A 25,700-nucleotide genomic window follows, 5' to 3' on the forward strand; every position below is an offset into this window, starting at 1 on the left:
ATGTAGACATTGGTGTCAGAAGTGGACTGGCCAAGTTTGCCGATGACACCAATCTCTGGGGTAAAGCATTTACACCCGAGGACAGAAGTGTGATCCAGGCAGATCGACAGGCTCATGAAATGGGCGGATGAGAACCTGATGGTGTTCAACACTGAAAAATGCAAGGTTCTCCACCTTGGGAGGAAAAACCTGCAGCATGCTTATAGGCTCGGCAGTGCTATGCTGGCTAGCACTACAGATGAAAGGGACTTGGGGGTCATGATTGACCACAAGATGAACATGAGCCTTCAATATGATGCTGTGGCTAGTAAAGCGAGCAAAACGCTGGCTTGCATCCATCTATGCTTATCAAGCAAATCCCAGGATGTCATTCACCCATTGTATTCGGCCTTGGTGAGGGTGCAGCTGGAGTACTGCATCCAGTTTTGGACCCCACAGTTCAAAAAGGATGTGGAGAAGCCTGAGAGAGTGCAGAGGAGAGCCATGCGCATGGTCAGAGGTCAGGAAAACAGACTTTATGATGAGAGGCTGAGAGCCATGGGACTCTTCAGCCTGGAAAAGTGTAGGCTCAGGGGTGATCTGGTGGCTACCTGTAAGTTTATTAGGGGTGTTTCACCAGGATCTGGGGGAAAGTCTGTTCATCAGAGCACCCAAGGGGTGACAAGATTGAGTGGTCACAAACTCCTCTGCAACCATTTCAGGCTGGACATAAGGAAGAACTTCTTTACTGTCCGAGCCGCCAAGGTTTGGAATAGACTGCTGCCGGAGGTGGTTCAAGCACCCACTTTAAACACCTTCAAGACACTTTTGGATGTTTATCTTGCTGGGATCCTATGATCCTTGCTGACTTTCTGCCCCTGGGCAGGTGGCTGGACTCGATGATCCTCTAGGGTCCCTTCCAGCCTGAATGTCTATGAATCTATTAAAATCACTTTTAGATGTATATACTTTTAGGTATAGATACAACTGCTTCTTTTAGGTTGGTGAGACTGAAGAGGTCAGAACCACTGTCTAACTAAAGCAGAATGGTTCACACAGCTGGTTGGACAGTTGCAACACATTTCCAAAAAGAACTGTATTAATCTCCTCCTCACTAGATATGCTGCCTAGTGGTACCCTCAGCTTGTCTGAAGATATTATGAAATAATAACAACTCAACATGCATCTCTTATGATGCATTAGTTGGATCCCATCCTAGGTAATATTAGACCCTTCTCCAGCCCTGTTTTTGCCCAGGTGCTCAGTGATGAAAGGAAGAGGTGTCTTATGCTTTCTTGCATCACTTACATAATGTAGGTCATAATTGTGCCTTAATATTCTACCACTCTTACTCCTGTTGATTAGAACATTCTCTGCAAAATAGCTCTATTCCTTCCATTAGACTTGGCTGCAAAAAAATCAAGTTATTTCAGGTCTGTAAATCAAGTTATATTTTGTCTGATAAATGAATTTATGGGTTGTTATCTGTTTTAAAGGTCTTGGTAGGAAAAAAACTTGAGCAGCTTGCTATGAACATTTTTACCCATTTGTCTGCAATATAGTAGTGGTACATTCTTCCATTTTTCACAGATAGAAAATTTCTGCTTTGTAGTTGATAAAGTAGCAGGGAGACAAAGCTGTTAAAAATGAACCTCAAGCAGCTGACATCTCAGTGTGTTCAGAAAAGGGCATTAAAATGTCAACTGATTTACCAGCCATTAATACACAACTCCAAATTTCCATTAACACATTGAACAACTTCTGCTGAAGCAGATAAGATAAAACTGTGCTTCAGAAGTAAAAAAGAAAAAGAAAACCCTCAAAACAGTTATCTGTTTAAACACCAGGAACTAAATTAGCTTGAACAAACAAATCTTCAAAACCTTTTTCAGAAGATCTTAACATTATTTTGGTCTCTCTCCGCGCTCCCCCCCCCCCCCCCCTCCTTTGCTTAGGATAGGGCCATGACCCAAATCAATTCTACCTAGAGCTGTTCAGTTTCCTGTACAGTGTGTTATAGGAACCATATTTTGGAAATAGCCATCTTATTTTAAGGAGCAAATCCCTTCTGCTCTAACTGTGGATGGCACCAGGTGAAACTTCCTAGATAAAGAGGTGGCATTAGTTTACTTAATTCAGTTTAAAAACTGATTTTATTTGAACTGGTGAACACCAGTATTGGCTAAGGTGATACAAAACAAGTTTTAAACAAATACAAGAATGATCTGACATGCATCTACAAAGATTTAATTAATCACGAATTTTAGATAAATTTTTACAACTGCATGTATAGACTGGGCTTTAGAGTCTTTTCAGTCTAGAAGCTAATTCCAATAAGACATTTGCAATTCTGTACAGACAATTCTGTAACCCATTCTGTTTCTGTAAACAGTGTGGAGCAGATGGTTTATTAGGTACTGAGCATCGGGCTCAACAAAATGTTGGTAGCATCAGGAGCAATAATATCCTCTATAGAATTATTTCCATTGCTGTTCAGTGTTCTGTGATGACCCTTCTCCAAACCCCAGTCCCCACAAAACCTCGTATATGTGCCAGTATTAGCTATTGTAGCTCGATGAGACAGACATTTATTTCTGGGCTTCAATGGAAGCCTAGTATAATCATGATCATTGTAATTTTAGGAGTCTTCTTTCCTCAGTGCATGCATACAATTTACTTTTTAGATCAGAAGGAGTTTTGCACCCCAAATAAGAGAACACATCCCTAAAATTTGACTGGAAAATTGGAAGATTAATTTACTAGGCAGAGAATTTCCATCAGTCTATAAATACTTTTAAACTCAAATTTAGCAATTATATAGAAGGTAGATGGTGAGCTTGATATTTAGGTAACCTTATACTTCTTTTCATTATAAGGGAGTCTTGTGACCTACATAATTCACTGGGTTTTTGCATTAGAGGAGGGAACAATCATTGAAGAATGGGGATAAAAACCAATGACTAGCTGCATTATTCCCTGTGCCTCAACCCATCCTGTACACAGGATGAATCAAGAATCTTGCTAAAAAGCAGTGCACACAGTTATGCAATTAAAAACTGTATCATATCGCACACGCAGGATGAGGCTGAAGTGAATGAACTTTATTTCTGACATTAGCTAAATTTGAAATTCAGTTAAAAAATATATAGTCTGTTGGTAGGATTTTATAATTTTCTAGATTTTTCTTAAAAAGAAAATAGGTAAAAACAGGGCCAGACCTAGAGGGATTGCAGTGGCACTGTTAAACCCTGCTTTCCACAGTTCCCTGCAGCCCTGTTCCCTGGGTCCCTTGAGGAGTTCAGACCACACTATGGAAGCAGCAGCCAGGAACTTTTTAAAGTCCCTGAATCAAGTAAGAATCCCCCCTTTTTAGCACCCCCTGCCGTCCTTTCTGTGGTCAGTAGCACCTTCCCCCTCCCCACATTTTCCCCTTACCCTCTCTACCTATGCCTCTGAGCACAGGAAGGGAAGACCTGTCTGCTACTGTTATTGTCCCCAGCTGACCTAGGGACAGAGGGAATCCAAGAGCTATTTCGGCCTGCTCCAGCTGGGACTGCTGCACAGGGAGCCAGGCTCAGCTGGGTATAGTGGTGGCTGCAGGTGGGTTTCCCTTCCCTGCTCAGTCCCCCTGGGTATTCCCTGCTAGTTTGGGAGTAGGTGCAGGGAGGGGAAACTCACCACTGCTGCTGTCTGTCCCTGACTTAGCCTGGCTCTGTGCAGCCACTCCCTGCAGCCCCTGCTGGAGCAAGGCAGGAGCAGCTGGGACAGTGGTGGCAGTGTGGGGACTCACCTTCCTGCACCCAGAAACATAAGTAGAGAGGGCAAGGGAGGAATAACAGGCAGAAACAATTATGCTGTATACAATTGCAACCTGCAACAAAGGAATCGTATTAGACCTGATTCTTTACTTAGGTTTATAGGAGTTAAGTAAAACTTAATGGAATGACAGCAATGTATGCAAAAGGAGAATTAAAATCCACTAGATGCTTTCTGTTTCACAGGGAACTTATAGCTGAACAAGACAAAAAAAAAAAAGAACAAAAGTAGGGTTAAACTTTGTATATGGAAAATATTATGAAATAGCATGTACTGATATGTTTGTGCTGATGTTTATTAATGCTAAATGGGAGAAAACGTGTTAAAAAGTAGTTTCAGCATGTTTACCTGAGTATGCTACTCTGTAGTTTCCATTTATTTTACTGACTGTTTGGAACCAGGATTTCCAGATCCTTAGAAATCCAATCCAGTGTTAGATAACAAAACTGAGAAACTCATCACTGCCTTTTGCTTATGAAATTTTAGAGCCTGATTCTGTTTCCATTGAAGTTAAAGTGGAATGGGTTTATGTTTTTGACCTTAATGGAAATATAACTCTTCTTCTATAAAATAGGTTTTAGAAACATCTTTAAAAGAAAAGCCCCCCATTTTACAATCCTTAAGCAGAGGGGGGGGAAAAAAAAGAAAAAAAAAATCGCAAAAATGTTAATGGGTCCACTCAGTGACTTTGTTGGCAGTTTTGTCTGCCAAGGGTTTGTAGGACTGGGACATACTACCCCAGTAGATACATAGGAGACCTGCAGTGTTAAAACATCAACTCTCCCAGTACAAAATGGTTACTTTTATTCAGTGGCTAGAAAAAAAAATGTTCATTTTCTTTGTCACTGCAATTATGCTGAATTGTATTTTAGAAGTGATGTGCATTGTATTCTCTAAACAATCCTGTACGTGTATTTTTAGGTCAAAAGGTGTGTTATGGTGATTTCAAGCATCCCTGTTACAAGATAGCATATTTCCAGGATGTGTCTAGACGCGTGGGCTTTCCGGAGGCCCGTCAAGCCTGTAAAATTGATGGTGGAGCTCTTCTGAGCCTGGAAAGTGAAGTGGAACAGAAACTAATAGAAAACATGTTACAAAATCTCACTAAATCAGGCTCTGGAATTTCTGATGGTGATTTTTGGATTGGACTGTGGAGAAGTGGAGAGGGGCAAGCTACATCAAACGCTTGCCCTGACCTCTATCAATGGGCTGATGGAAGCACTTCACCATTCAGGTAAAAGTCTGTTTTATCTGTCTTTTGTGAAGGCACTATAGAGGGAAATGCAGTGTAAAGTACCCACTGGGATGAATGATTTGTAAGCAGAAGTAGAAAGATATGTCCAATAACATGCCCCAGGCATTGTGTCAGCCAAAATGAACTTACATTAACAGATTTGGATTTGGAGTTGTGGAAGGTGTGATGTACCCCAGCCCCAGATGCAGCCTGGGTGTGCCTTTGAGAGAGAGTTCTGGGATGCTTTCACACCTCTGGAGTGGCCTTCTGTCCCAATCCCTTCCTTGCCATTGGCTGCTTGGCCACTGAGAATCAAATTAAATATGCCAGAGACCAGATCCTTGTCCTGTGGTACCTCAACCCTACCTGTCTGTTTCACTCGGGTCTTGCCAACACTTAAAGATGGAATTTTGCCAGCCAGAAGGATCATACCCTTGTCTGGTCATACACTCCAAAAATATGGATTCTGTTTCCATAGAATGGGCAAGCCTGTATGATTAAATATTCTGGAATCGCAAGTATCCCTGACAACAAGTGGTTGGTAAGAAGATAGCAGAAAGATGTATTATGAAAAACATGGAAAAAGCAAAATAAATGTGTAATCATATGGTTGAGATACAGACAAAAATATGAGAAGAAACAGCTAAAAGAAAATATCAGAACAATAATCCATTCTCACCCTGAACCTTAAAACCAACCAGAGACCCTAACCAGCTTTAACAGGTTAAGGAGACCCTGCCTCTGACCTTTCTATCAGGGCCTCCTGCAAGTTTTCCTGTCAGCTTCTTTACTCAGCCTCAGGGCTGAGGGACTTCATCCTCTCCTGTACCCATGGAGACTAAGAAAAGCCATGCTCTTAAAGCAAGTACATTTTCCTCTCTGGCTATCCACATACATCACCCATTGGGTTGTAAGGAGGTTCTACTCCAGTAATTCCCTGCTCCCCAAAGATGCATATTTTACAACGACAAGATTTTCCTAGTCTCAAAACCAGGAGAATATGTGCATCCTTTCAGACATGGAGACTTGCTAATCAAATACACAGGCCATCTTTCTTCACTGGAAAATGTTCTTCCTATTTCATGGTGTTACTTCATACCTGAGTTTGTCCTTTTAAAATTTCTGGTCATAATCTGGCTACTATACATTAGAGCACATATACCGGGGGGGGGGGGGGGTGATGAATTAATAAACCCCTGTCAAATGACAGTTCTCAGCGATTACCTCCTCTAAGGGTGAATAGGTAAGGACCAGTTAAGTTAATCACTGCCTTACAAAAAACAGTCTTGGCTATAATATCAAGATATATCAACATTACATTTATGTCAAATACTACAATTTATATAGGTATAAAAACAGTAAGGCTGATGATACCTATATATAGAAAGTGCACATGTTATATCAATAAAACAAATTCAGGAAATCATGCAAGACTTCCCACGACTACCCCCCCCCCAGTTGTGGACAGAAGAATGAGGCGCTGTCTCTGTGGCTGTTTGTATTTTCAGTGGAGTCTCACAGAAACTCTTTTGTAAGGCCTCCACAGGTTTCCACCCTTGTGAAGCTAGAGTTCAGTAAGGTTAGGGTTGGATGTGGCAAACAAATTCTGGCCTTCCAAACCAGAAGATTAACAGAAGAGTAAGTAATTGCAGACTGTTCACAACGACTCTCACTTTATAACCCATACCATGTTTGGGAAGAGAAGGCCAGTTGGTAGTTGGGGGGAGTAGAAGGGTGGAGAAAGCAAGCAGTATTGTGGAGAGAGGTCACTTCTACTTAGATGTTCCTTGACCTACAGTTTGGGGATCAAAGATTTTTTAAAGTTACTTACAGCCTATACTAGCTGATGGCATTTCTCCATACATATGAATGATAGTATAGACAAATTTATCTTATAACTATGTTTAAAGCAGGGCAGGAGCTGCCACTTGGGAGCCAGCATCAGCTGTTATGATGTAACTATTAGATCTGCATGAACCTGTAATAGTACAATACAAAATTAGCTTAATCACTGTAACACTAATCCTGAATGAAACAGGATGAAAGTTGCAGCCATTTTACTACACATGTATCACTACAGAACTGGGATCACTACAAAACCATGCAAACATAACGATTACGTTGTAACTGTTACATTGTATACCAGTTGTTATACCAATATAACAACTTATACTGGTATCAATTGATATTGATACAATTGTTATTTCTGTCTATATCCATGTTTACTTGTGCCTTTTACCTGCAAGATTTGAACATTGTTATCTGTATTTACTTCTAGAAATTGGTACACAGATGAGCCTTCCTGTGGAAGTGAAGCTTGTGTTGTGATGTATCATCAACCAACTGCCATCCCTGGCCTGGGGGGGCTTTATCTTTATCAGTGGAATGATGACAGATGCAACATGAAGCACAATTATATCTGCAAGTATGGTCCAGGTAGGTAGAACTGAAGCCAAATTTCACAGGTGCTGCATGTTAGCAGAAAAGTGACGGTCTTGGCATTCCTCCATTGAAGGACTGCTGCCATTGTATAGCTCTGTACTCAGTCTTTGCTAATATAGTGCCATATTTAGCATGTGAGCCCCTAAAGCCATCTTAATTGTGTGAATAATATGGGAAACTGAGTAATGGCCTTAAGAAGATCATACACTGCATATTTTTTATAAGCTGAAACTTTGTTTAAGTAAATAATTGTGCCAAAGCTTTGTTTTGCTTAAATTTTATGTGGATTTATAAATTATGTTACAAATGTGATTAGTTCTCTTGACTTTCCTGTACATAAGTTTACATACTGATATAAAACTGCAATAATGCAGTGGAATACTGGGTCAAAAATATTCCTTATCAAAAATACTTGCTGCTGTAAAAGCTTTAAGATTTGCTGTACTTAGATATAAATTTAGTGATGTTATTAGAGTCAATTCTCTTAACAGTTATGCTGAAGAATTACAGTACAGAATTGCAGTTCTTTGGTTCTGTTTATAGCCACATTTTCTTTGTACATGGTGCTTTTGATCCACAAATCTCAAGCATTTATATGACTCAATTAGGTTCATAACTCCACTTAATAATAGTCACTTTATATATGGGCAGAAAGTGAGATTGGCACCTTTATATATGGGAGAACTAAAAGCACACATACGATATTTATCCAAATCCATGACACCCCCAAAAGTTAGAGTTTATACATGAAGAGTTTTTATATATAAGGGATTAGTCCATCTGTCTGTGTCTGTGTGTCTGTCCATAACACTCTTAGAGCACTCCGGTTGTTTCGGCAGCTAATCACAATGATTACTGAAACAACTAATCAGAATGCTCTGCACAGACGCACAAGGTGGAGCACCACCATGACAGCGGGGATGGGGCAGGGTGCCCCAAGGTCAGCACTGCTGGCTTTGCACCCCCTCCACCCCATCCCTGCTCCTTGGAGGCGGTGGCGGCACTGACCAGCTCCATCCCTGCCATCTCTTCTGTCATAGTGGAACTCTGTCCCCAGCGGAGGGGGACAGAGAGGATGGCAGGGATGGACTGGCATGGTGGAGCACTGTCATGACAGTGGGGATGGAGGGGACAGAGGGGGCAAGGGGCAGCGCTGCATCTCCCTGCCCAGTCCCCTCCATCCCCATTGTCATGGCAGTGTTTTGCCACTCTGTCCCTGCCATCCCCTCCAGCCCTGGAGGTGGAGGCAGTGCTGGCAGAGGGGACCAGCTGTGGAGTGCTGGCAGAGCGGGATGGAGGGGATGGCAGGGCATGCCTCTCCCTGCACCCCCCTGGCTCCTGGGAACCCTGCACCCCCATCCCTGTCATTCTTGACAGGCAATTCACTAGTAAATGTAAATTTTCCCTGTATAGAATCTAATTAGTGGAAGATCATCTTATATTCATCCCCCGCAGCTGTGGAGTGGAAAGCAGTGGTGGGAGAGAGAGGCTAGATCCCTGACCCTTTCCCACCCCATGCCCTTTGCTCTCCCTGCTTCTTTCTCTCCCCACCTGTTCCTGTCCCCCCTGCCATTTGCCCCTCTGTGCTTTCCCCTCTCCTCCCCGCAAACCATGCCTGTGCCTGCCCCCCACCATTTGCCCTTTCCCTATGCCTGTGCCATATTCCTGCTGCCTATCTCCCTCACTCCTTGGCCTCCTGTGCCTTCCCTCCTTCCTGCCCCCACCCCATGCTCTCCACTGCTGCCTACTTCCCACCCTTTGGCTCATCAGTGGCAGTGGCCTTGTCCTGGCCTCAGCCCTAACTGACCAGACAGAAGGAGCCGTGGCAACTCTAGGCCTCTGCAAGTTGGGGCTGGAGCAGAGCAAGAGGTAAATGGAGGGCAGGAGAGGAAGGTGGGAGGCAAGCTGTGCAGTCTTACCTTGAACTGCACAGGCAGGTCTCTCCTGTATTCTCCCTTGTACCCCACCACAATCTCCCCCAAATGCGAGCCTCCTCCCTCATTTCACGAACCACTCTGGCCCAGAGTCGGAGGTGGCTCAGCTCCTGCTTTGGCTCCAAGCCTAGGGATGAAGCTGGAGTTGAGCCTCCAGCCCCCAAGGCACTTGAATCTTCTCCCATGTTGTTTGGGGAGGAAAAAAACTCTCATCTTGAATTTGAGTAAATACAGTACCCTAAGTGACTTTTGCAAAGCACACAAAATTAGTGACAGAGCCAGAACTAGCTTGTCTTGAAAATGATCATGTGAACTTTCACCTGAAAATGCTGGCCAATTCATTTTGCAATGGTTTTAAGTCCATTAAATATTATTTCTCACAGAACATTATACAAAAGAGAATACATCATATTTTTTGCAGTTATTCTAGTTGCAACATCATTCACCCAAGTTTTGCCTTGAGAAAATAAAAGTTTGACTAAAATGGTTCCCATTTCATTCATAGTGTGTATCCTCAAAAATAATTTTTAAAAAGAGTATTAACTGTGAACTCTTCACCTGCAGCTGATAGAGTAGAACCTAGGATTATTAATTCCTAGTCCTCTGCTTTAATTGCCAGATAATTTACCTCCTCTTTAGGCTGAAAATATAAAAAGTTCATTTACATTTTTTTTTTCTGTGGAAGGTAAATTAGAGAACTGCACAGGTAAATACCACTTCAGAAAAAGTTAATAGTTTACTGCCAAAGTGGTATTAGGTTTCAGACTAGGTTAGCTTGTGAATGCAACACTACTCGAACATATTATATGTCCATTTGCCTGCCAAAACTCAAAAGCTAATGGAAGCATTACCCTTTAAATTATATATATTGGTCTTTTATATATATCTATATCTATCTATCAGGCCATTTTGCAAAGCTTTTTTTTAACATCAGAAGCATTTGTATTTGTTCCTTCATCAACTCTCTGCAGCACCATGTTATTCTAAATATTGGGACCAGTTTGTCAAAAATTAGGCAGTGGGGAAATATGTATTATAAACTTCTTCTCACACTGCTCATGTATTAAGGTACAACACAGTTATGCATATGGGTGGCGTTTATTGTTTAGATATTAAATGTGCAAATTATGCCAAATTGCTTAGAAAGAGCAGTGCAAGAACAAGCAGTGCAATCTATGACTTCAATTACTTGTAGAAACAATGCTTCCATCTATGCAAAAGTTTGTATTTTTATTCCCTAAATATTGAATTAGGCATTGTCATGTAGTCATACTGTTTTTTATCTTCTTTTCATATCATTTGTTTATTCTGAGCATAAGGTCTACTCCATTTTCTAGAAACCAAATGCATGCAGCTGTGGGAGCAACTCCATTACAAGTAATGGAACGGCATCCATTTTTGCCAGCAGTGAATCCAGTACTTAGATTCTTTAGGGAACTGTATACAGCCAGATTCTATGATTATAGTAGGTGTTTTCACTGACTATTTTGTCCACTTTCTAACTTGTTTTTGCATCTCAAAATACTAAACTCTATCCCTTGAGTGCCACATCACTAGCTCCAAGTTTGAATTATGTTTGCTATGGAAGCATATTGAACTTACATGCACATTTAGTTCCCAAACTAGCTCATATAGGATTGATTTTTCATCTAAAATTAAAAATTAATCCCCTATCTTCTATTCTCTAAAATAAGCTTCTCCAAATAGCAGTTGTGTGTGGCTTTTTGGTATTTTTCCCTAACCAATGGCCCAATGTAACCAACTTCTCTTGGAGTAGCAGAAGCAACTGTTCTGTTGGGTTTTGTTTCCTCCTTGCTCTCTGTATTTACCATTACTGTTCAGAACTTCAAATTAATAGTACAATCTCATTTTTATATTTGTATTCTTATGATATGAAATTGGTGTTCAAGTAACCATACATATTCTACTTCCATGTCCATCCCTTTCTTTTGAAATAATTTATATCTATAGTCTGTGGAATCATCTGGATAGAAAACTAGTCCCACATTTCAACAGGCTAATCATTCTTTACTGTATAGCTACCAACCATGAATTATGGTTTCTCATTTGTCATTTATCCTAAGAAATTAAACGTCTTCTTTTCCTGCAGTGATTTCATTTCCTTACTTTATAATTTAGAATACCTAACTGATGAACACTGTTGGTTTTTGGGCTGCCTCCTGCCAAAATAAGAACCAAAAGACTTGATATGTGGACTCAAAACTTCTATTCTATATTTCTCTTCTCTGCTCCCTAGAGAATTTATGTTTATTAACATCTTGAAAATATAAATAACCTTCCTTTAATTCCTGCTATAAATAAAAAGCAGTCCTTCTTTCAGCATTATATAGGATCCTTAAAATTACACAAGACTTCTGAGATGTTAAGACGAGCTACATCCAAAAATCTTTGGTATCAGAAAAAGTGTTTAATTTTGCAATTCCATACAGTAAGCTATCAAATTCCACCAGAAAAAAAGTTGATTGAGGGCTAGACTACAATGCTACTGTCTATCTACATTTAATAGAAAACTAGAAGTAGAGTGATACTAACTTTAATAGTCAAAAATCACCAGAAAAGGGTGCTTATCAAATATAGATATATCAAATGGAAGGAGTCTGCAATAACTTGTTTTGCTTTTTTTAATTACCATGAGGATATATGCTACTCTATGGTACTGCCTACAAAACCGTACCAAAATCTGTTTGATCACTTTCTGTCTTTTATTGTTAAACTATTGATTTAACAGATTATGTCCTAGAGAAAGAATTAGGAGACAGAGCAGAACCAGATTATGGTAAGAAATTTTCAAATTTTGCAATGGTAAAGACATAATCTTAGGGCATTCTTATACATTGTACTTTTAGCTACTCAAATGTTGATTGGTGTTAGCACTAGCTTGAGTTTAGAGCAGTTGCACCCTTAGGTTAATAACCTTCCCTGACTGCCCCCCACCTGCACAGCTGTGACTTGCCACTAGAGGGCTGGTGAGCCAGGACAGGCTTCTATATCTGCTCTAGGTGGAGGTGCAAGAGATGGGTTGGAAGGGTAGAGGGTAGGAACATGAAGCTGAGAGGTGGTAACAAAATGGGAGGTGGAAAGGAAATGAGGGTGGGGGAAGGGTGGTAAAATGAAGAAAGTCAGCTATTGAAGAATAAAATAAAAAGTAAAAAAAGTTTTTAAAAAATCAATAAAGAAAAAGTAAATTAAAGAAGGTTTCATGTTTTAATAAATTGGGATTAGTATTGAGGTGTGTAGGGTGCTGGTTGTGCATCCTGGGATGGTCAGGAGGTGGGAAGTGGTAAAGGATGGTGCTTTTGGGAGAGCTACTGCCCCTGCCTTGGGAAGGAGGCCACAGTTTATGGGGACCTGATCCAGTCCCCTATGTTGTTCCCACCTCCCCCTCCTTAGACTCCACTCTGGACCTGTCCATGTCCTGCAGGCTGGCTAGTCAGCATGTGTTCTGCAGGCTGTTTGCATGGAGTTACCCCCCCTGGGGATGGGAAGGGGGAGTTGTCTTGGTGCTAGAAGTGCCCCCCCTGGACAGTAGAGTTCTGGGGGAGGGGTGGAAAAATTTGCCCACACAAAACAGGTTGTGGGGGGAGAGGGGAGAGACACTGCATCCTTGAATTTTGGAGGACAGCAACTTGGGTGGCTCATCTGTGGGGAGTTGCCTCATATTAATGGAGCACTAACTGAGTAACACAGATCAGAGTGTGCTTAAAAGTAGTTTCCGGTGTTAATGTGCAGACAATCCAGGGCTGAAGACCTCCAGGAGCTGCCTAAAATTAATGTCTAGCAAGGCCCTTAGAGATTCTTTACAAGTTGCAGAAAGTTACATATATGAAATGAACAGAGTTTTGTTACCCCTGGGACATGAACAAAGAATCCCTGAAGAGAGAAATATTTATAAGTGTAGTTGCAAATGTAAAAAAATGCTGCTGCTTATAATTCTTATTTCAGATGCAATCCCAATATTACAGTAACAAACCAAAATCAAGTCATTTCTAACAATTTATTTAATCTTCAAACTATTTAATTATCAAATCTGAACTATTGTAAAGTGCCATAAATGTGGGTTTCATAGAACACCACCATTTTGTACTGTTACTGTTTGTCTAAAACATTTAACTCATTTTTTTCAGAGGTTTTTCCACCAGTGACATCAGGAAGCCCTTCTGATGCAAGCAAACCGGAAGATCACTATCATGTTGTTGTTACTGAAACAGGTAATTTATATGGCTTTAAAGTTTGAGCTACAATATTATCAGCAGGCACAGGAAGTTAGAATTAGACATACAGGTTCTAATGCATGTGTATTCTCTTTTAATAACAGCATATTCATGCTTAGGAAAGGTGCCAGATTAGCTAATTTGAGGGAAATTAAATGATCTGTTTTCTGCAGAATGGCCACACTAATGCAGCAAACTTCACATGACCCAGGCTTGATCCAAATAGATTTTTGGGGGGTGAACAGGACCTAGAACTGCCCAGCAAAGTGCCAGTGCTTGTTTTTGAGATTGGAAGATCTTCTTGCTGTGCCCCATAGCTCATTTAATTTATTCTCTAATTTTCTTCATGGTTCCAATCAGTTCTTGAAAGATTCTGAATGCCCTGACTTCTGAGTGACTTCAGTAGGCACTGAAGGCACTTTAGATCTAAGAAGAACAGGTGATCATCTTGCAGCATTTTGGCCATTAGAAAACTGGATAGCTGAGGAGGCGGTAATAACTTTCAATTACTGTCCTCCGTGATTGGATTTGAACCAGTTTCCTAGAGGTGAAGGCCACCACATATTCCATTCCAGAGGCAACTTTTATATGGGTCAGGAAAACCTTGTTGTAGTTGTCCTTTAAGAGCAACTTTTTACTTTTAAAATGTTACACTTTCTGTGCTTCTTTTGGAATATATAAGCAAATGCTAATAAGCTTGAGTAGCAGAAAACTAGTACTGAAAAAAATCAGAGACAAGCAAGGATTATAAGGATGCTTCAGTACACCCATATCCATACATGTAAACAAATGGCTTATATTAGCAACATTATCTAGAAGTAGCCTCAGATAAATTAATAGGCTGAGACTTCTGTATTGAAATAGTAAAGTTATGTTGCTACTTGTTAAAAATCATAACATGCAAAAAGTCTCCAGTTAGCACTAGTACTACAATATATGAAAGTCAAGTTATAATTAATACAAATGGTTACATTTGTTCTTTAAGTGAAAACATACTTTAAAAAACCCCTTAATTCATGAAAAACATAGTATCCACATTAAGATTTAAGATCCACATTAAATTTAGAAAACTACAGGTCCTTATATTGCATGTGCTAACAAAAACAACAAGGAATTGAAAAAAATAATTCCAGTTTTCTCAACTCAAATTGAAAGCCAATCTACTTGTAGATATGTAGAGGTCAGTTTATAACTACACTAAGTGTATAGTAGTATATTAATGCAGGTATAAAGAACAATTGCTGCATTATATTCAAAATAGTTGCCTATTGAACCCAAGTACCCCTTTGTTTTAAGATCATAAAAAGCATTTTGGTTTTTAAGGTCTCACCTTTCTTGCTATGCACATATAGCAAAGAGGGAAGAGTCACTTATGAAGTATTTTGTTCAAATGCACTAGAGAGAGACTGTAACACGATAGTCTATCTTAAGTAAGGAGCAACACATAGCTGTGCATAATGGGGGAGCATAATGAAGGAGGAAAATCCATGACATGTGACCTGGCATTGAGCAAGAGCAAGAAAAAGCAACAGCTGCAGTGCTGGCAGCCCAGAAGCTGACACTGCCCTGTGTGCTGCCCAGGGCACTCCAGTATTCTGTTATATCTCTGCAGTGAACAGACTTAGGTCAAGTCTACGATACATTCTTCTGCCAACAGAGCTATGTAAGTTAATAGAGTTACGAGAAGCGATCAAACTGACAGCTGTGCTGGCAGCGGCCAGATTGTACATGTAGTTATACCAGTAAACAGAGCTTCTCATGGGAGGTAGTTCTGCTACAATGGGAGGTAGTTTTGCTAGAATGATACAAAGCACAGCTATGCTGATATAAAATGTGTCTACTGTAGAAATGTTGCAGAAGTATAGGATCTGTTCAGAATACTTCTCAGAGAGGATGGACACATCAGCTTTTCTGACCTATGTGTAGTGGGGAAGAATTGAAGACTTCTGCACTACTACCCTTTCTCTTTTTGTAGGCAGTGTCAGGCAAGTAGTCCTTGCTCTCCACACACCTTAGCCTGTGATAGTTCAAGAAAGGGACTGGGGTGGTGTGGCACTTGAGGATGCATACAAGCATTCAAATAAACCAGTAGAAGTTAAAACAATTTAGATAAAGAAGTTGAAAACCTTACCAGTTCTTGGTTGTGCTAGTGTTCATTAGCTGGTTGCCTACTCTACAGACAAACTGCGGGGACTCAGAGCATGCATCCCAGCATGCTTTGCAGGCTCTATAGTCTGCCTGGAAGTGAAAATGTGGAGGTAACAGGTCAGGGCTGATGAATGGCTGGTGGCCACAAGGAACCACAGCTGCCTCCTCATAGCACCCTACCCCGCTACCTCACAGCTATCAGCCTGTCAGACTGTAGTCTTTGCAGGCTGTTGTCATGGGAAGCCTTGCTGCCATGGCTGGAGATCAGGGTTCTCAAGCTGGGGGGGGGCAGGAGGTGGGGAGTGTAGTAGATTTCAGGGCTTTTGCTAGTTCAAACACGATACAGTCCATATTCCCAGGGTATGCCTGTCACACAAGCACCCTCCTATATCAGTCAGTTCTCAACATTCAACCTAAACACAGTCCATAAAGGGGTAGCTCACAGGTCTGGGTCTTCTTCAGCCCCTGAAAAGGTGTCTCTGGTTTACTGCTGCTCCTTCCTTGCTGAAGTCTTCCCTCTGAAGTTGTCTGTGACCTGTGTTCCCAGTCTTGCATCCCCTGGGTCTCTTCTCAGGCCCTGAAAGTCCTTGATCTGGCAGACCAGGCTACTCTCTCGCACTTTCTGTCTGTCTGACTCCCTGGTTTGACTCGCCTCCATGCCCTGCTGGAACCTTTCACCTCCTGTGACCTGACCACTAATTAGCTCCCTTAGCTGGCCCAGTCCTCCTGAGCAGCCTGCAATTAGCCTTACCACTTGCAGCTAGGCTGGAGCCTCTGGTCCTGCACTCTGCTACAGCCTGCCACAGGGAACTTTTCCTCCCTGTGCAGCACGTAAAAACTGGCACCTGCTGCTCCCCCTGGGGGTAAGAACTCCTAACCTATTCCCACAGACCAAGAACTTTACCCTTGCTCCCCTCACACACTGATCCTAGAGGGGATGGGGGCAGCAAGAAAAGCAGAAAAGAAACATGGGGAATGCAGTCTGGGGAGTGGGCACTTGAGTCTGGCCAAGTCACAGCATGTCTTTGGAGGGGAGGAGAGGGTGGGGTTGGGTGATGCAGGCTGGGATGCTAGAGGACAGCTATGGAACTTCTGTCAGTACACATGTTCATTAAACCTGTTTAACCCATATTAGCCTGGATTTTGACCTCATCGGATGTGGTCTATCTTTACACCGCACCAGCAATTTTTAGACCAGATTGTGTTGTGAATGCTTGTATACCAAATGTTTCTATCAGACTAGAAAGGATTGTACCTATATAAATGTAATGCTTGTATGCACCCAAAGAGACTTGTGCTCTTACAGCCTTCATGACTGAGAAAGAAATGTGACAATCTAACCCATAGCGTTCAGTTAGTATGTACTTTATCTTCATTGTAAGCAAAGCGGTTAGTGAAACTTGCTGTTAACTAGTTTTATTTTTGGTCACAGAACAAACAGTTAGAAGTCATTATGACTTGATACACAAAGGCAACTATATTATGAGTATATTTTTACATTTTTCAAACAGTATTGGGGGCTTATCCTTATATTCATGGTACATTCTGAACTTTCTTTAAGATTAATAAGAGGTGTTTCTGTAAAAGGTATGTAAGATTGGATCATTTTTTGTGCATATTCTTTTGATTGAGATGAGCTATTTGTAGGGGGAAGATTTACCCCAACTCTTTTAATGTGAGGGGATAGCACATTTCAATACAGTAAGCATTAATTAAATACATTTTTTTCCTTTTAGGTTTAATTCCAAATCTAATTTATGTTGTTATACCAACTATACCACTGCTGCTATTGATATTAGTGGCTTTTGGGACTTGCTGTTTCCAGATGCTACATAAAAGGTAAAATCACTGGGCACTGGTTAAAACAGTATTTTTTGTTTCTGTTTCATGTTTCCATTGCCAAGCTATTTCCATTGAAAGAACACTTACATCCCTGCCTCTTCACCCTCAAAATGTGCAATCATGTCATCCCATAAAACCCAAGCAATTTGCACACACCTGAATTAGCTACATAGTCATGTCCATGGCTTTTCAGCTGTGGGAATGCTCTGTCCTAGTGTAGATTGGCAGATCCTTTAAATTATACTACAATGGTGAATTCTGCTGCTTCTAAGTGGGTGACTTCTTTCTTGCCACTGCAGCATGTTGACTTAGTCAGCCCTTTCACCTTCCTTATGCCCATCTATATAGTAGCTGTGCTTTAGGGAGTAGCGATGGGGACTTCACTGACATGGAACATGCTTAAGGACTCTCATGAGAAATTCCCATAAGTAGCTAGCACACAAGAAAAGAGAGCTTGATCAGTAAATGGTCAAGTCTGTTCAAAAGAGAAGAGGATAGTTATCACCTGTGGTATGAAGAAAGAATTGCTGGAATAATGTAGATTATAGAGAGTCATTAAGTCAATATCTTCATTCAGTGTTTAGTTCTTATTGTGTAGACAACTTATGAATTTTTGCCCAGCTTTTGAATGTGTTTTTTTAAATTTCCTTTGAGCACAAGGATAGTGAGGTTAAGAAAGTGAGTGGCTGTTCTATGAAAAGTGTTCTCCTGCATGCTTGTGTGTCTCTGTCCCTAATTATTCTCCTGTTATCTTTTATTCTGGTACATAGTTTCCATCTAGCTTCACCCACATAGTTTCCATGAGGGAGTCTGGTACACTGGATGAGATGTATGGCATTTTGGGATAGGGATGTATAGGATTCTTGGATTCTGATGGGTTCATTGTGCAGGGAGCTGATTGTTGTAGCAGAAGTCTGTAGACAGGTTTTGCCTTTATTATTAAGGCAAGGCTGCATCCCATTTGGTGTCTGTTCACCAGTAGGGAGCTTGTTTCTGATGTGTTGGGCAAGGTTAGGGGATTGTTTGAAAGCTAGGAGTGGGGAACGAAGGAGAATGGGGAGCAGGGGGAGGGGGAAGAAGAAAGGGAGCAGCGGGGCAGAGGAGAACCTGAGAATGTGTCCCTGAAAGTCTGATCTTTCTTGAGTATAGGCTATAATTGTTTGATGATTCTTCTTAATGATCCAAGTGTGGAATTGTAGGTGACCACTAGAGGTGTGCAGTCCCCTAGGGTGGGGTTCTGTTTGTATTGTATCAGGTTATTGTGGAGTACTTGGTGTGTGTAGCTGAAACAGGGGCCCTAAATTGAAGCAGTGGTTTTTAAGAACACCACTTCAGTTTAGGGCCTTTTAAACCCTGTGTCGTGCACACTCTGACTTACCTGCCTCTCTGGCAGCAGGGGGGGAGGGAGAGCTTGGTGAGAGGGCAGCAGGACAGGCCCTATGAGGAGAGACTGAAGGACCTGAACCTATTCAGCCTCGGCAAGAGGAGGCTGAGGGGGGACCTGGTGGCTGCCTACAAACTTATCAGGGGAGATCATCAGCAAATAGGAAGACCCCTTTTCTCCCCAGCACCACCTGGGGTGATGAGAACAATGGTAATAAGCTGATGGAGAATAGGTTTAGGTTAGAGATCAGGAGGCAATATTTTACAGTTAGGGTGGCCAGAATCTGGAACCAACTTGCTAGGGAAGTGCTCCTCACCCCTACCTTGGGCATATTGAAGAGGAGGTTGGATGATCACCTGTCTGGGGTTTTGTGAACCCAGCATTCATTCCTGCCTGTGGCAGGGGGTCAGGCTAGATGATCTGATCATGTCCCTCCTGACCCTAGCTACTATGAAGCTGGCGGTGGGTGGAGCGGTCCTTGGACTGCGGGGGGGCCTGGTGCTTCCCTCCATTGCAGCAGCAGCGGTCCCCCCCAGGCAGCACCCACCTGCAGGCACCCGTCTCAGGCGGTCCCAGGGGGCTCTGCAGCCATGGAGGGAAGCACTGGGCCCCCGCGCAGCTCATGCATGCAGGCAAGCTTGGGGGGTGCTCAGGCTTGCCACTTTTTTGGGGTGGAGCCTGCCTTCCCGGGCTGCTGCAGGGCTTCCTGCAGAGCCCCCAAACTGCCCGGAGCCCAGTGCTTCACTCCGCAGCTGTAGGGGCAGCAAACTAAAACTCCTCGGAGAAGTTTTAGTTTGCTGTGCTCCAAGTCATTTAAGGCACATTACACCGCTGAATTTCCTTCGTTTTGATTGACAAGTAGTTTTAGGCTGGTTTCTATGGATCTTGATAGCTCTTCAGTGAGGGTGCTGCCAGGGTTAGCTTTTGGTCAAAATCATTACTGTGTCCCAGAGCTCAGTATTGGGTCCATAGGAGATGCACATTATAATGTATCATTTTTTACTGCAGTGACAAACTTTTTCATACTAGTAGTTTCAAATAGAAACTGGATATGTTTTGATACAGAAAATAGTTTCAAGGTGTACCAAATGTTTCAATGCATATCAAATAACAACTGCACACTTTTTAAAACAAAAAGTATATTTTTACCTGCCATTATGCATGATATAAGATGTTAAACTATGCATTTTTACTTCTACTGACATATCAGTAAATCATGAAAAATGCTATAAATATTATAAAAATTTAAAAAAGAACAGAATTAATGGAACTATAATTTTAAAATAAAGTTTTGCATTTTTTATAAACTGTTTTTATAAATTTTTCAAAAAAGGTTTTCATTTTGAGAAAATTTGTTTTTGTAGGGTTTTTTTTCAAAATTGATACATTTTGCTAAAATTATTTGGTCTAATTAAAACTGTTTCCTGATGGTACACTGTTGTGACAAAAACAATTCTGATCAGTGCTATCAGCATTTTTGAGTAGGCATTAGGAGACTGAAGCAATAGGATACTAGACTTCTGTTAAGTATTGTGGCACTTTGTGTTTAGTATATTTAGGCACTTCGTAAAAAAAGAAAATATGAGCGTGGGCAGGCAATCCAAGGGCATGTTTATATGATCAAAGGACAGCTGCAGCAATGCAAGCCTCACTGAGTCTGTTCCTTCTGTGCCCTGAAATGAATGTGAGGTAGCTGCCTTAGTGTGACACTGGGCACATTTGAATAAATGTGCTGACTTAAGATCATTTGCTGGCCTGTGTCCTGTACGGCAGCTATATTCCATTTGTTTGGAGGGATGCTCATGTGAGCAGTCAAGGCATGCTTCATTCCAGTACTTCCTTGCGTGATTCTTTGATGGTGCTTTCATAATCCCAAACAACCAAAGGGCTGTCTGAACTGAAAGCATGTGATTATAGCTATTCCATTCAAAAAAGCAAGAACAGGATCCATAAGCTCATTGGTGTCAATGGAAAGAGTCTCACTGACTTCAGTGGGTCTAAGTCAGGGTCTTGTAATTCATCCATGAAAAGGAATTTTCACTTTCCTAGACACTGAAAAGGCAAAGCTCAAGGAACTGGAAATAGAGGTGAAAAATAAATGTAAACAAATCTGTTTTTATGACAGGGGGATTTTTCCTCTGAAAAGTTAGTTTGCTGTGGAGCTACAAACAAAGGGCAAGCAGAGCCCCTTGGAAAGTCTAAGAAGTTGCACACAGTTTTGGCTAGTTTATTATGTTAAAAGGTGGTAGTGAAGTGAAGCAAAGCAGGTCCCCTGCAATTAGTAGCAACAGTCAGCTTATTCATGCTTAGATGCTCTCCCTTTCCTTTCTTCCAGGGGAGCAAGGAGAAACTGCTTCAAAGACCCATCTCCATTATCATCTGAATGTCTTGCAGAAAGTTTAAATTCCAACCTGGTATATTTCTTAGTTTCTATGATTGTATTTCACAGTCAAAACAACAATAAAACACAATGTCCTCAAAATATTTATTGCCATTTTACTTACCTATCTTTCCAGAGCCAGAACTTCAGCTGGTAAAAATCACCATAGTATAACTGAAGATATGGTGTTTACCACCACTGAGGATCTGATTCTTGGTACTTAGTCTTATTTTAAACCATACATCATTTTTTTGATATTGCTTAGATGATTGTTCATTCAAGGCACTTCAGACATAAATGCAGAAAATGGGCCTGATTCATGAGTGTAGAACTGGAAAAAGGCAATAATGAACCACACACAGTTCTTCTACAAGACACAGTTCTTCTTTGATCCAGTGGCTCATTTGGTAGATCCGGGGCTTGATCCAAAGACCATTTAAATCTGTTGGGGTCTTAAATAGCTCAGTGTTCTCTGGATCAACCCATTTTTCATTACCTTGCAGGACTTCAGAGGTAAGTCCAAAGAGTCTGGAGGGAGTCAAAATATGTGCCAATTCCATGTGCTTCTAGGTATCTTAAGGTTTATAAGAAGTCAGCTTAGATTCCTTTTCACTTACAGATTGGTAAGTGAGTCAAAGTTAGTATAAAGCAGACTAACAGTTCTAACTTACAAAACGTTAGGCATTAGGGCTAGAGCTGGTTAGAAAAATGTATCCCCCTCCACAGACAATTTCAAAGAAAAACATTGGGAAAATGACAAAAAAAAAAACCTATTTATTATTACAACCAAAACCTTTCGATTCTGGAATATTGCTGTGGTGGTTCAGGAGACTAGTTTGCCCCCATCCTCGTCTCTGAGCTTTGATTCCTGGTTGGAAGATGTTGACTAGTTTGGTGAGGGAAGGGTAGCATAGCTACCATGTATGTTGAAAATCCCTAATCATTATAAGATCCCTAACCAAAATATAAGAAAGTCCAGTCCATAAAAGAAAATGGGAGCATGATTTACCCAAACTGCAGTTCCTGTGAGGCAATGCAGTAACATTACAGAATCAAAGTATTAGTTTGGAGCCTACATTTTCTTGATGGAAAAAAAATTCTTCAGGAGCAATCCCCTTTAAACAACTTTGTATTGTAAAAAATACAACTATCCATGAAAATACAGTTTTGATAGAAAATGTTATACCAGCCCTAATAAGGACTTTCTGTTACAGTCGTTCCTCACTACACTCCATCAACAACAAAGACGATCTGAATTAATGGATAGGTGTATGTCTGAAAGCCCCATACCCCACCACATCCTGGATTTGGGCCATGGAAGGATCAAATTTGCTGAAAATAGTTTACATTTTTATTTTTCAGTAAAGGAAGAACAAAAACCAGTCCAAACCAGTCCACACTATGGATTTCAAAGAACACCAGGAAGGACAGTAGCATGGAGGTATAAAGATTTAATGACTGAAAATGAAGCAAAAACTAACATTTTACAGTCAGGCTCTATTGCAGTGTCATCTCAGAACATTAGCTTGGAATGGCTTGAAATGCAAAGGATCAGCAAGATGAACTGTAAGCTCCCCCTTGAGGCAACTCTTCAGATCATTTTTATATGTAACGTTTGATTATTAATTCAGTAAGACAACATGCCATGCTAAATAAGGAAAGAGTATGTGTTTATTTTGCTAAGAGGAGCAACTCAGCTACAAGTGAATGATGAAATGAACAATGCAATTTAAGTTTATATGGGGAAATCTCTACAGTAGGTGTCAGTTTTAAAGATTTGTTTGTAGTTAACCACATTTTTGTTTTAGTCCTTCGTACAGTGTATCTTAGCTCATTACTGTAAACTGAACTGACAAATTTAGTGTATCAAAATTATTTATCTTTGCATAAACATTTGATAAAAAATGGATTGTTCATTTATTTATTTGCAGATTTTAAAAAGAGTTCTTGCTTCTGTAGGCACAGACTTTATTTTTATCCTATATGTCCTACACATCAGCAGACATTTATTAATGCTGTAACACTGATTTACAGTAGCAAAATTCAGGAAAATCACTTGATGCTGCATGTTCACTTTTTCTACAAATAACAATATCTGTATACCTTGTTTTTCCAAGACTGGCATATAGCATTCTGCCAGTGCTACAACACTAATTAGATTCAATTTAAATCCAGACTTTATTTGCAATACTTTAACTATGCCTATTTTTATATCTTTTGAAACAAAAGAAAAGGATAAATTAATACTGTATAAAGCATTACCTCCTTTTCCTAAGATGTCAATGAATCTTTTAGTTAAAACTCTGCTTAAAGTGGCAATCAGAAGATTCTAAAGATTGTAATTAATCACTTACAAGCTAGCAATGATGAACTTTAGAATCAAAACACATTTTAAGTAAATTCAATCAATTAATCTTGTAACCTGGGTGGTACTCAGACAAGGTACCCCCTCTCCAATTGAAGGGATTTAGCAAGTGCTAGTATGCTGTTGGAGGGATAGGCACTCCCCTCCTATCCCCTATACAGTAGAGCCAAGACCAGTGGGAATTTAACCATATACAGGTTTAATAGGAAAAGAACCAGGTTAAGATATGACACACAGATTGGGGGGGAAGATGGGAAAATGGGTGTGGCAGAACAAGACGGGATTCAGTAAAGGTAAGGCACACATATACATCTAGCAGAGGCAAATTAACAACAAGGTTGGGGCTCAGAGGTTCACAGCATATAAGGTGCAGATTCACCAAATATAAGGCACAAGTTTCACAAAATTTGAGGCATGATGGGGAGAAAAAGGTAAGGAACCCCTTCTACACAGTGAAAATTCCCTTTTCCCAGGAACTCATGCCTCGGCCAGGAATCAAACCCAGGTTTTCTACAGGCCAAACAGGAACTCTACCACTGAACTGTCAATGCCTAGGCTGCAGCCTGCAGCTCCAGTCCCTCCAGGATCCTCTGCATGCTGTCTGCATGCCAAACCAGGTGCCCAGCCTCATACCAGGGAAGGGAAAGCCCAAACCCAAGCTGCTATCCACAGCTCAGGGTAGGCTCTCTCTCACACCATAGAGCTCCTGCCTTCTCCCTGGGGAGTTTGGGGACCAGGCTGCCTACTGCAGGCCCAGGATCCTCCACGTACTGACCTGCACACTGGTGCTGGCCATGTGCCGGGGAAGGGAAGATGGTGGCCGTGTCCCTGCAGCTGGAGTCCCCGCACACTGCCCTGCATGCCGAGCCCAAGGATTCCCTGCACGCCGCCCTGTGTGCCAGGGAGAGCTGCCCTCTGCTGCTCCTACCAGCATCCTAGGGTAGAGAGGCGGTGCCCTGCCTACTGCCCTACATGCCGAGCTCCCGGCCTCCCTGCTGGGGGTCGGATACCCGAGCCTCTGCCTGCGGCTTGGGGCTTTGCTCCCAGCAGGGGATCTGCCACACACACCAGCCCAAGCACTGCTGCCGCCGAGCTGAGCCACCGCCTGCAGTTTGGACCCTGCGCCGGCTTCAGGGCTCTTCTGGGGCAAGCGCTCTGCATCCCGCTGGTCAGCTCACCAGCTCTTCAGGCCCCTCTTCTTTGTCCCTCAGTGATCTCTCCACTCCTGGGGCCAAGTGCTCTGCCCCTTTTATCCCCCTCCAGATGGCTGGCAGGACCAATCAGGTGACACGAGAGGTAAGTCTACTCCCAGATTTGGTTTCCCTACCTGGCCCCTGGGTGATGGGGGGTAAGCCTTCTCCTTTTCCTGATTGGTGGAGAAAAGGAAATCCCCCTGCCCCAATCTTTTTTGAACTTTTCAAAACCTCTGGGCCAAGCTGCCACTGGCTAGCCCATCACAATCTCAATAGCAACGTAACCCTTCTGCCAGATGCTTTTGGGCACCAAAAAGGGTGGATTCAGGTTCTACTAATGAAATTAAATAACACAGGTTGAAGCCCATATCTAGATGTGCAACTAACAGATATGCAAACAACACACAGATAACACCCAGCACAAGGGTCTGGCTTACATAAACAATAACAATATTTCCCCTTAATATGCTATGCTGATGCATAATCAGGGTTGATGGTTTAACTTTAAGCAATTTTCTTTTATACAATTCTATTGCCATGAATGTCTGTTCCATCTCATTGTTCTTGATTTCATATTACTGATTTTTGTCTTACAAAAAATTATTTTTAATTTTAATTAGAATTGGAATTCAGGGTGGATGGTCACCTGTTAAGTTTTTTTGAAGTTCAGAGATAAATTTGCCTCTGCTGCTTTAATAGAAGAGAAACATATTAAACCCATAACACACAATAACCTAGCAACACTATTGCT

The 25,700-nt window shown here is 41.5% G+C and overlaps 1 protein-coding gene across 3 annotated transcripts in view; it reads left to right on the plus strand.

The window, feature by feature from the left end:
* The window catches only part of CHODL (chondrolectin), a 48,506-nt gene extending 25,195 nt beyond the window's left edge, over positions 1–23,311 (plus strand). Inside the window, exons 2-8 of one of the 3 annotated variants that reach the window (XM_059720655.1) lie at positions 4,717–5,029; positions 7,308–7,464; positions 12,145–12,202; positions 13,551–13,634; positions 17,522–17,624; positions 21,347–21,425; positions 22,754–22,843. In XM_059720655.1, coding sequence (XP_059576638.1) covers positions 4,717–5,029; positions 7,308–7,464; positions 12,145–12,202; positions 13,551–13,634; positions 17,522–17,624; positions 21,347–21,425; positions 22,754–22,756 — 797 coding nt within the window. In that variant the 3' untranslated portion in view covers positions 22,757–22,843. Of the gene's footprint in view, positions 1–4,716; positions 5,030–7,307; positions 7,466–12,144; positions 12,203–13,550; positions 13,635–17,521; positions 17,625–21,346; positions 21,426–22,753 lie in introns of all 3 variants that reach the window. The other 2 variants (XM_059720654.1, XM_019476533.2) reach the window with 2 other exon arrangements.
* The last annotated feature ends 2,389 nt before the right edge of the window (positions 23,312–25,700 follow it).

Source organism: Alligator mississippiensis, chromosome 1, assembly GCF_030867095.1.
Source record: "Alligator mississippiensis isolate rAllMis1 chromosome 1, rAllMis1, whole genome shotgun sequence".
Classification (NCBI taxonomy): Eukaryota; Metazoa; Chordata; order Crocodylia; family Alligatoridae; genus Alligator; species Alligator mississippiensis.